The sequence below is a fragment of the Cryptomeria japonica genome, chromosome 6, assembly GCF_030272615.1.
Source record: "Cryptomeria japonica chromosome 6, Sugi_1.0, whole genome shotgun sequence".
In the NCBI taxonomy this organism is placed as follows: Eukaryota; Viridiplantae; Streptophyta; class Pinopsida; order Cupressales; family Cupressaceae; genus Cryptomeria; species Cryptomeria japonica.
The window spans coordinates 172,230,818-172,243,511 of NC_081410.1; the positions used below are offsets into that span (position 1 = coordinate 172,230,818).

Here is a 12,694-nt window from a genome sequence, read left to right on the forward strand (position 1 = left end):
TAGCCAAGTATGGTGATCAGACAGAATAGAATAGATGAGTGCACCAAAATAGGGGAAAGCCCAAAGTTCAAATATCAATTATTAGGTGTGCACTTAGCAAAGGACTGAAATAATTTCTTCGTATGGAAAGGGAGGCTCAAGTGAATGCCATTCAAAGGTGAACATTTGCATAGAAAGCTGCACTTTGTCAAAGATAACTTACATTAAAAAATCAAAAGTTCACTGTTTGCATAAGGTGTGCACTTGGTGGTTGAGGGTGCACTTGTAAAAGATGAAGTTGTATTTCAAACAAACTAGTCTGATTTATTGAGATGCATGTCCAATGTCATGAGATGCACTTGGGTACAAGGAGTATCATTCAGAAGTGCTCATGAAAATTCTAGGTACTCGTCTAACAAAAAGTCAAGCCTGCAAAGAGAGCAAAAAATAAAAGCATATACAAAGGTGCATGCCTAGGGTATAGAGACACACCTAAGAATGAAGGATCCAATTCAATCACAAAAGTGCATGTACAGGGGCATGCTTGAGGGATTGAGATGCACCAATAGAAAAACTGAATATCCATTCAGAGGTGTCTGAACTAGAGGTAGTTGTGTAATTCATAAAGGTAGATGGTGCATGAGATAGGGGCAGGCGCGTGCTTCACAATGCCAGATCTATTTTTCAGAATAAAAAGAAAAAAATATGCCGATATATAGGTGCCTACCTTATAAAAAGAAAAAATGATTAGTTTTCAAAAAAAGTTCAAACACATTGTCAAGTGCATGCTTGAGGGCAGAGGGAGGTAAACAAAAAATCAAATTTTAAATACAAAGATTCAAAACTAGTGTATAGGTGTGCATGAGGGGTCACAGTATGCACCTCACCAAGAGAACTTTCAAATCTAGTTATCAGATGCACATTTTCAGCTCACATCAAAGTTTGGGAACCCCATTGTAAAGAAAAAAATAAATGTTTAAAAAAATCTTTACTAGGTGTGCATCTGAGGTGCAGGTACATATCTCACAAGAGCAATATTTGAAATTTCCAAAAGTCTATTTACAATGATGCACCTGACAGTAAAGTGCACACCTATAAAAAGGAAATAAAAAACACAAGTTCAAAGTTTTTTTAAACTTTTTTTGTGTATTGGTGAATGTGTAATGTAGGAGTGTGTGCCTAACAAAGGAATTCAAAACATCAAAGTGATTTTTCAAGGCTTTACATCTCTTCAAAGGGTCAGCCATGATCAAAAACATCAAAGTCATCTGAACCCATCTATCCAAAAGTCTATTTTTAGTGCGCACTAAGCCGGTTTTTAGCCCTAAACTTCCTTAAAGAAAAAAACATTAACTGAAATTTGTTACTTTTCATAGTCTCTATTTTTAGGGCAAGAAGCCCGTGCTATTTTTATTATCTTGCACACTTCAAACTAGCTAAAAAAAAAGTCATATTTTGTTTGTACAATTTTAAATGAAAAAATAATGAACAAATGAAGGAGTTCATTGCAAGATTCAGTTGTGTAATGTCCCCTATTAGGAGATGGCCTTTTTGCCAATAATTAAACACATCTCATCATACTTATAATATTTTATTATGCATTTGTTAGCTCTAGGGAACAATTAGCGTACATCATACAAGGGATAATCAACATAGCTAGGTCTAATCCCTAATCAATCCTAATGATCAATCTTAGTGGATATTGGGAAGTATCTTTGTTAGGGCGCCAGAAAACCATCCTCCACAAGTTGTGCCTTTGTATGATGTAACATATACCCATTCCACCACAGGCCTTATCCATTGCCTTTGTATGATGTGGCACATGCCCATTCCACCACAAGACTTATCCATTGCCTTTGTATGATATAGCACATGTCCATTCCACCGCAGGCTTTATCCATTGCCTTTGTATGATATAGCACATGTCCATTCCACCGCAGGTCTTATCTACCTTGCGAGGTATTAATACCGCCTTTCCCTAACAATTCCACATCCTATCCTAGCATGGGCATTAGTAGAAAAGCATGGATTAGGCTATCTGTATACTAACTTTTCATGTATTATGAATATATATGAAATTAAGTATGACTGTCATACATATTGCAGTCTATATTAATATTACTATTAAATTCTGCATAAGAACATTATCAGGCGTCATATATTAAGCATACATATTAAGCACATCCCCATGCATACCACCAAGAACAAGGATGTTACTGCTTGTAACTTAATAACAGTTCTGATCTGATTTGATCGATCGTGATGCCACTGGAGGCTTTTGATTCCTTTCCTTTATATCTCTCAATGTGAGGGAGAGGTCACACCTCTTCATCATGTATGCCCTTTGGCAAGAGACACACCATTTCACCATCAGCACCCTTTGAAAGAGTGCAACTCTTCATTATTTCTGCCTTTTAAAAGGGACACAACCTTTCACGATCAGATCTGTGCTTCTTATTTAAATCTGATCTGCACTTCTGATTCCCAAATTATCCCCCTCAGATGAGGTTGTCTTCTCCCTTTTATATCTAATGTTTGAGGGAGTCGCAACTTTTCATTCCATGTCTTTTGACCATTCATTAACTTAAATTTTAATTATATTCTTTTATATTTTTATTTTTATTTAATTATTATTCTTTTTCATTTTAATTTTATTATTATTATTTACCATTAAATTCTATTTCAAAGAGGAGACATTACAAGTTGTTTGGTTAACAAGATAGGTGCAATTATAAATTATCCTTTTGAAATTCTTCTAAGTTGCTTCAAAAGTGGCTTTCTTTCTCAAGGCAATTATTATTACCAAATTGAAGGATGCTCAAAAACATGCTATTGAGTTGAAGGATTATATGATCATTTCAGGAAAGATATACAAACTTCCGATTGAGCCAATCATAATTATTCCATTAAACATCCCACCAATTCAGCAATATCCATCACTTCCAAGTAAAAATGCTTCATCCATCAATTATATTAGTGATAGATCTCATCTACCCACTTCTCCAACAAAACAAGGAGTAGAAGTTCCTTTCCCTACACACACATACTACGGCTTTCATGAAACTTATCAACATGATGGAAGAAGCTACAAAATGCAAAGGTTCAAACAAATATGGGTAGCTTCAAATAAAAAACAAGGATCTTCAGGCGATATAAATGTATTTTCGATGAATCTGATGGTGACTAAATGATGAAATATGTCCAATATGAATATTACAAGGTAAAGAATGTTTTTCATAATTATATATTGTGTGATATGTGTTCACATAAATAGGGTTGCAAATAAAACAAGTATATCCACAAGAAGCACAAATCTTGCCTACTTAAGTTCTTTGAGGCTCAAGAAAGGCTATTGTTGGGAGAAGAGCATGATGTGACACAAGTATGCCAAATATTCACCAAGGAAAATGCTGCAAACAAGAAGTCAATTGCAAAAGAGAGGGAAATGAACCTAGTAGTTTCTTTTCTTCATTCGAAGGATTATTTGAAGTGATTACCACAAATGTAATCAAATAAGAGCAAGATATTTTTCTCTTTCAGGAGTTTTTGATTTCAAGTTCAGCAATCACCAAAGGCACTAATGATGAAAAATCTCAAATTATTACTCATTCAAGAGACAAACACTTTGTTACCAAATACTGATATTTTTGTTTGGAACATCAACAAAGCATCGTAGTTGGATCAAGAACAAGATTTTCTTCTTCTTGAAGATAATTCAGCTTTAGAGGCACTTGTTGAATTAGAGACATATATGGAGGATATTTTACCAAATCTTGATTGTATAACACCTTGAAAGCGAAACTTCAGTGGAATACATAGTGAATTTCCTCCTAAGGATTGACTCAACTTCAATAGATCCCAAACATGTTAGTGAAGAAGAAATAGATCTTTTTCTTCAAGATATCAATTAAGGATGGTCAATATAAAAAAAAAAGTGCTATCAAAGAATCATATTCACACACTTGCATGATGATAGGAGACAAAGGTTGCATGATTGATAACGAGTCTAATTGTTTCTTCCCTCATAGGAGCATCTTCACTAAAGTCAATTGATTTGATAAAGATAAGGCCCAATTTACCCAAGGATGGCCACTATGAGATGATGGATGGCAAAGTTAACTACCCAAAGATGATATTCTTCAATGCATATTTCGATAATGATCTAATGCTTGAAGATTCAAGCCTTGATGGGCTGCCTAATGAAGATTCCAGTGATGAAAATAATGAAAAATAAATGTTCACATCATAAGATGCTCGCTAATATCCCTCATAAATCTAGATACTCAAGAACAAGTGATGGAGATTTTCTTTCAATAGCTTCAGCCTTTGAAGGATTAGACATGAACTAAGTCTAGAGTTGCATATATTTAAGGGACAAGTGTAGAGAATCAAATTAGATATGTGGTAATTACCATTCCTACATATGCGCTCTAGCCACAAATACCTTCAATAGACAGCACAATATCTCTACCTACTAGAGATTTTTCCTTGTGGGAAAAGATCAACAAAAACCAATGCATATCAATAGGTTCGTGCTGAATTTTTTGCTACAGGATTATTCTTACCCACTTAAACCATGGAATATTCAGAATGTTTTGCAAAGGTTTTATAGGATATTTACTTTTAAAATTGGATTCTCAACTCACGGAGAGAGGTTGCTAACTTTCTCAACCTATTAATGATTTCGTGCATCCCATTGTATTTACCTTTCTCTTTTTTTCATAACTTTAATTTTGTTATGTTGTATTGCACTTCTATTTTCAACAATGTAAATGTTGTGTTTTATTAGGTAATTCAAGCATGTTTTACTTTAGGTGATTTTGGAATACTCTAACTCTATTTCCCAATTGATAAAGCACCAATCTACAAAAAAACCAAAGATGTAATTCTCCTACGTTACAAGTATACACCATGGTCCCCAAACAAAGCCAACTGTTGTACACACACACAATTTTCATAATGTGTCAAGTTTAAAGCTAATATCTATTGTTTTTCCGAATCTAAGTCGTGATTATGTCTTGTCAAGTTTGTTTTCTCTTCAATTTGAATTGTTCATAGGATCATGAAACAATGCTCTTGATATTATACATCATAGCAAAGGAAAAGAGGTCTTGAAATTGCATGCACTTGATAGAAACGAGTTCGAGGTCAAAATTTCACCAAGGAAATACCTTTGGAAAGAAAGCATCCAAGTTAAACATGGCCAAGTATGGTGATCAAGTGCACACCTAGAGTAGAAGCATGCACAAAAAAGTGAGAAAGCCCAAAGCTCAAATATCCATTGTCATGTGTGCATCTAGAGTTGTTGCATGCAGCTAACAAAGGATGAGAATCATTTCACCATATGGAAAAGAAGACTCAAGTGCATGCCATTGAAAGGTGCACATGTGTACAAAAAGGCACACTTTGTCAAAGATTACTTTTAAAATCATAAATTCACAATATACACAAAGGTGTGTGCCTACTGGTTTGGGACACCCCAATATTAGCAGAAGATGAATTTCAAACAAAACAACCTACTATATTGAGACAAACATCCAATTTCACTATATAGCCACGATTGTGCACTAGGTGACTTTGGCAAAATGGATACCCCTCAATCTTTGGCTCTTGGCCAAAGAGGTATCATCTTATGCTCATGCTCCCATATTAGGTAGCAAAAATAATCATGTTTTGACATAAAACCCTAAAAAAATAAAAATCTAAACCTAATCAATAGTGTAGGAGCAATAGATTGTCGTGTTAGAAATTAAACAAATATTATGTTTCACCTTTTGACCAATATCAACCCAGCCCCACCATTAGCAATAGCAATGTCATCAACACATTCAATTAGGATCATCATGTTATCACTGCTTTTTTAACATAGATATTTTAATCAGAAATTTTTATTCAAAACTTTGAATCTCTGATGTGACAATCAATCTTGATATAACAAACTTGAGGAGTCTGGTTAAGTACATACAAGACCTTGGTCAATCTGCAATATAGATGCTCTTTTCCTGGAATTTAGAATCCTTGCAGTAGAACCATGTGAACCTCTCTATATTGCCTGAGGTTGTTTCTTCTATTTGGTCCCATCTCCACTGTGTTTTCAACTTTTCAAAGTTAAGTGTCTTAGTCTATTTGTTGAGTTGAAGAGATACAACAAATGACCCATAGGCTGGTGGCAAGTTTCGAGAACCAAAGCGACCATACTTCATCATCTACTAGTTTTGAATAGTGGACAAGTGGCCGCTAAAACCCTTCAATGTCTACATGTATTTAGAAATGCATTCTCCTTCCTACAACTTGATAGAAAACAAGAGATTCTTCAAATATAATGCATGTCCAGAGATTCTTCGGGCTTGTTCTTTAGATTTTCCATGCTTCAAGTATAATTTGTCTCGAACTGACAACTTTGACAACCTTACGAAGCATTACAACTTCTTTATGTCTTTATGTCTTTATGTCTCTCTTCATTGTAAACAACAATAATTGACTTCAAAACATTCTGAATAAGTAGAGTATTTTATGGCTCCAGTAGACTTCAGTTATTCCTGCTTAAGTTTTGAGATTCGAACAGAAGTAGTGCTTTTATATTAAAAGTAAAATCATTGTTCACGACTAATTCACTCTTTTAAATTACATCAAGATTATAAAGCAGAGATCCTAAACACCAGAGTACTTGTTTTCACCCAAACACCAAATTGTTGTATAAAAACTTTTGAGCTATCACCTGGGCAAGAAGCAGTCACACTTGCCTGGTACATCCAAGTCTGACCAAAGATTGAAAACCCTAACCCTAAGAATGTAGCCAGAGATCTAGATTACATCGGTGGTAGATTCTAAGGGGAAAAAAAAAACCATGAGCAGGGGAGGATTCAAACCTTTAAGAAGGCTCTGAGAAGGCTTGAATTCCTTCAGCTGAGTTACATTCCGCCACAACACCACCAATATTTTCGCATCATACAAACCTGCTTGGACACCATTCATAGCCTCTATTATCAAGTAATACATCATCCCTGCCACAACCTGCTCTTGAGCTCTCACCACTTTCGAAAAAGAAAGATTGCCATTCTGAACAACAACAAGAACAACGTATTTCAGAACTTACCTTCCCCTGAAATTACAGTGAATTTAAGACTGGAAAGAAAGGGAAAAAAAAGAATTTAAAGGTTGTGATGGACCTCCTGTTTATTGAATTCGTCCACGGCAAAGTGTGCAAGCCGCTCAATGTCGGCATTGTTTTGAAAATTAGGAACGTCGCGGATCCCGCCATACGAAGCATCGCTGGCAAACATAAACAAAACTACCATCGCCATCGCCATTGTTGTTATGAATTTGACCCTCGCCATTTTCGCTGTTTCCGTTGCCGCTGCTGAGTTTTTGGTCTTTAAAGCCTGACGTGTCTTCTTCACTAAGGCAAAGCGTCCTCCGTGTCAAGTAAAACAAAGATTTATTCCGTTCCCTTGCCGCCGCAATCTGTACACGTGGATTGTTATGTGATCGGTTATAGTTAGATAAGAATGATTTAGAAGACATGGTTTTAAATACGACGTCCTGACAGAAGCCAATGGATTCGTGTAGGCGTGAAGCAGCGGCAATGTCTACCCAGCACCAAATTTACCATTGATCATGTTTAATAATTAGTTAAAAAGAAAAATTTATTATATTTTAATTTTTAATGATTTAAAAAATATGGAGAAACCTGTTGGGGTCTCATGGGGCTCCTAACTACACCTAAATGAGGTGCAATGGATAAGTCTATCGTAATTTATATTATTATAAAAAGTTTTCAATTGAATGTATGCATATTTTATTAAAATTAGGTTTAAGTCCATAATAGATTATGATGATTCTTTTAAATATGAAAACAAATGTGGAAGGCAACAACTTCATCCACCTGCTAAAATTCAAGTTAAATGGTAATGTTTAGTATAGAAAATTAAATATGCTTAGTTTATACTACAAAGATTAGTATAAACATTTAATATATCACTATTTTAACATATACTTTTTACTTCATTCCATCCACATATCATATTTCTAAATTGAGTAGAAAAATAATCTCTTTTTAATGAAGAGATCATATACTATAACCAAATTAAAATACACAGTCATTTTGATAAAATTTGGAGAGCTTCAAAAAATGTTTATTCTATATTTTTTTTGTCTATCAAATAGTTGGATCCAAAGATCCTTAAATAGGTACATTAGTGGAGAGTTTGTTTCTTACAAGAGACTTCTCTCTACATGAGAAACATATTTATATTTATTATTAAATAATATGATTGAAATTAAAAGGTATTTAATGTAATATTTTTAAATAAAATGAATAGGATTTAGAATTTAGTTTCTAGAATATTAATAAATATAATATTAATTAATATTTCCATGAAAATATATAATCTTAAATTTATATTAAATAATACTAAAATATAATTTTGAAAATGGCTCTGCAATCTTGCAAACATGCGAATGACCAAGCAAGCGATGGGGGAGAAGATGCGTTGGGGTTGCCTCAACATCTGGTAGGGTTTCCCCTCTGCAGGAACAACCTTGGGAGACTATCAAGAGCAAGCAAACCATTAGGGCAGAAAGGCGATGGGCTGCTAGGGCAGTCATAGACTCTGCATATCGATATCCCGGCGAACATCGTCCATACCAGGGCAAGAACTGGGAAATGGCTGGCAAACATCCATATGACAGGGAAGTCTCTGCACATAACCATCTGTGGCATGTGGTAGTGGGAAAGAGAGCAGCTAGGGTAGAGAACAGGGAAGCTAGGGCGACGGAACAACCAAAAATGCGGGTGATTCCCATCACCTCTCAAATCCCCAACTGCGCCACCAAGGCAAATAAGATACCGTTGGGCTCTCGAACAAATAATTCAGGCCTTGGATAGCCCATCCGAAAGCCACAATAGAATTCACGCCCACTTACCAATAGAATGGAGGGTTATGTTAGACCCGTTAAGGATGGAGGAAGGGCATTGTCATTTCATCGCCCTAAATTCACCAAACCAGTTCTAGTCTCGAAACTGGGAAACTCGCCATATAAGGTCGTAAGAAATGAGGATGCCCTAGCAGCAACAAATCTTGACCCAAAGCCCATCAAAATCACGAACCCTAGAGAAGCAAAGGAATTAAGCAAGTATTGCAGAGGGCACAAACTCTTTGCAAAATGGGGAGGGAACAACCAGCCATTCGACAAAATTGTGGAATGGTGGAAAACAAAATTCCACGCCCAAGGAAGTATAACAACCCTAGCAAACAACTTTATATACATTGAATGCCATGATAAATCTATGAAGGCCAAACTTTTGCATGAAGATTACGTTTTTTACAAAGGCACAAATTTTAACTTCATTGATTGGCAACCGAAATTTGATGCTAATGGTTTTGAATTTGAAATGGAATAAAAATGGATAGAAATCCACAATGTTCATGTAGAATTAATGCATGCTAAAATCCTTATAGAAATTGGGGATAGTTTGGGCAAATTCATAGCTGTCGAAAACAATTGGTTGGATAGCTCAGACATAAAAATGCTAATAGAATTAAACAAAGTCAAGGGAGACCTAAAAAATATAATCTTAGAAATAATAGATGGCATATATACTCTAAAACCGATATGGTATAATCGACCAATAGCAGAAGATTTAGCTTTCCGCAAGAGGTCAAACCCTAATTTACAGAAGCCGCAAGCGACAGTTGTGGATAAAATTGTAGCTTCAAATGAGAAAATAGACATACAATTTAATGATGACATGGGTGGCTTCATTATAAACACTGGTCAGCAAGGGATTGATACTACCCCAATTCCGCCTCCTATCCCGGTCTTGGGTAACAGTCTTGATAGAACCTTAGAAACTCAGGCATATAATAATGAAGAGAAAATCCAAGCAGAACTGAACAATGTTATAGAAAACCTAATGGGGAAAATAGCTGAAGAGTATGTAGATGAAATACTCATTGATACCCCAACAAATTGGGCAGAAAATGCTAACATCCCCATTATAAAACAGGTTCAATCCCCCCCAAAACACCCCTACTAATCGCCAACCCAAATGAGGTGGTCCAAGAAGATATAACCACAACCTATACCACTCTGGAGGATTCCCCTGTTGTGGAAGGGTTGAATGCAAATGAGGAAAGATATTTTATTATCAAGGAACTAATCAATATGCAGGTAACAGACAATAACAAAATAGTAGACAACAGCTTAACCAATCCACAAAACAGAGGTATCCTCCAAACGGGAGGTGAGAAACCAACTACTGATTGTGGAAAATCTATGAGCAACAAAAGAGGTAGGAAATCTTTTTTAGACAAAAGGAAGATGGATGAGGATGTGGAGGGGCAAGCCAAAATAACAACATTGTTGGGGCAAGGAAAATATCCCCATCCCCTCAAAGAGGTATAAACATACTTACATGGAATGTTAGGGGTTTGGGAGCCCCTAATAAACAGAGATTGATTAGGAGAAGTATACTGAAATCTTCTATGGATATAGTTATGATACAAGAAACAAAACTAAGCAAGACTAATATAAATAATGTTAGCAAAAAATTCACCCAATGGCAAATGGAAGTTGTGGAGTCTATAGGGGCATCGGGGGGACTAGGTATAATGTGGAGAAGAAGTATAGTTGCATTCACATGCCAAACCAAAATGCAAAATTGGATGGTTGGTAGAGTTAGAGCCCTTAGTCTAAATCTTGAGTTTATAATTATTAATGTTTATGGCCCAATTCCAATAAAGAAGAAGAAATTAGTGTGGCAGGAAATAAAACACTACTTAAATATGCAGGATGAAAAACGCATCATCATAGGTGGTGACTTCAACACTCTTATAGTCATCTGATAAAAGTGGTGGTATAACAACCATTAAACAATCACAAAGAGACATCATAAACTGGATAAATAACAAAAACTTATTCGAAATCAAAATAGAGACTGGTTTCCACACATGGAATAACAAGAGAAAAGATTTTTCTAACATTGTAGAAACACTCAATAGATTCTTCTTTAAAGGAGATCTAACTGATTTCCATATAGAACTAAAAACTACAGTATTACCTTGGTCAGGCTCTGATCACTACCTGATACACTTAGAACTTGTGGGGGAAACAAAGCAAACAGGGTATCTCTTCAAGTTCGAAAGAATGTGGTTTACACATGAAGACTTCCTCCCCAACACACAAAAATGGTGGAAGGATAGTATCTTTGTAGGATCAAAAATGTATTGTCTAGTCTCTAAGCTGAAAGAGATTAAGCACAAGATATTAGATTGGAACAAAGAGAAATTTAAAAACATCTTTGAGGAAAAGTCAAGAATTGAGAATGAACAGGAGACAATAAACCCTGATGTGATGCAAACTGGGATGACCTCTGAGACATATGAAGCTGAGAAAATGCTTCTATGTGAATATGAAGACATTTTGGCTAGAGAGGAGATATACTAGTGTATACACATAAAATTGGCTATGAGTGATTAAATAAATATTTTATATTTATTTAATGTTTATTCTTCTATTAAATAGTTAATTTGAAAAGATTAATTTATTTTGTTCATTTCATGTCTTTCTATTAATTAATTTAATAAAAAAAATTATTAATTAATTCATATATCCTATTCCTCTAATTAATTAAATATATAAATATTTAGTTATTCTTCTAATCGATTAATTAAATATCTAATATTTAATTATTTCCTCCAATCATTTGAATATCTAATATTTAATGATTATTCTCCTATCCTATAGTCTCAAATATTAAATGATTTCCTAAATTATTTAATCCCTTTTCCAACTCATCCTTCCATCTCCACTTCATCTTTCCTTTGCCAACTCATCCATCGTGTGGCTTAATTAATTCAACAAATTAAAATAAATAAAACATTTATTGGCCACTTATCTTCAACCTCCAAATTTAATGAAATATTGTGTACGTACACATATTTCATAACATTCTTCTATATTCTCTCCAACATACCTACATCTTAGGAAGGACTTGAGTCCACTTGTCCTCTCATGCCTAAATTTTCTCCAACCATCCCTAGATTCCCTCAGTCAGCAACCCAATCAAGGTGAGATGAGTGACACTTGTCTTCTCCTTCCCCCTTTCTCTCAACCTTCACCTTTTCTCACAGCCATCCAAATCTGTAGATCTGATCATGACTGTTGATCTAGGCCACATCATCTTATCCTCTCAAAGTCTATAAAATCAGGAGTTTGAGTTGAGAAAGAGTTAGTCTTTGAGTGAGTTTTCAAAGCTAATCATTTGTGAAAACTTATGCATCCGTGAGTTTTTAATCTTGAAGCAAATAACATAATCATTTAGCATAGTCATTTAGCATTGCATATCATAGCATCAGTTAACTATTGGTTATCGGTCCATTCTTCATATGCCAAATTGGAAGCTATCAGTGCTTGTCTGAGAGCACACCATCTGCAACCAGGAACAATGGACTTAGGACACAATGAGACATAAATCATGAAGGTAATAATAGTATTTTTATTTCATATGTATTTCATGTAGTTTCATTGGTTGAATTTGGATTTCCTATAGCATTTCCTTTGTATTTTGTGAAACTAACTTGTTGCAGGTAGTATTCTGGTGATGAAATTCAAGTCAACACAACTGGAAACGGAAATCTCGAGAAACATGGTTAGAAGATGGGGATCGAAACACCAAATTTTTTCACAACAATGTCAAAGTTAAAAGAGCGGT

At 35.0% G+C, this 12,694-nt stretch overlaps 1 protein-coding gene across 1 annotated transcript in view; it reads right to left on the reverse strand.

Annotated features, from left to right (window-relative positions):
• Window positions 1-7,466, reverse strand: part of LOC131071802 (cysteine proteinase inhibitor 6) — a 28,206-nt gene extending 20,740 nt beyond the window's left edge. The window contains exons 1-2 of the mRNA XM_058007761.2: window positions 7,149-7,466; window positions 6,849-7,038 (exon numbers count right to left, since the gene is read on the reverse strand). Coding sequence (XP_057863744.2) covers window positions 6,849-7,038; window positions 7,149-7,316 — 358 coding nt within the window. The 5' untranslated portion in view covers window positions 7,317-7,466. The remainder of the gene's footprint in view (window positions 1-6,848; window positions 7,039-7,148) is intronic.
• Between the last annotated feature and the right edge of the window lie 5,228 nt (window positions 7,467-12,694).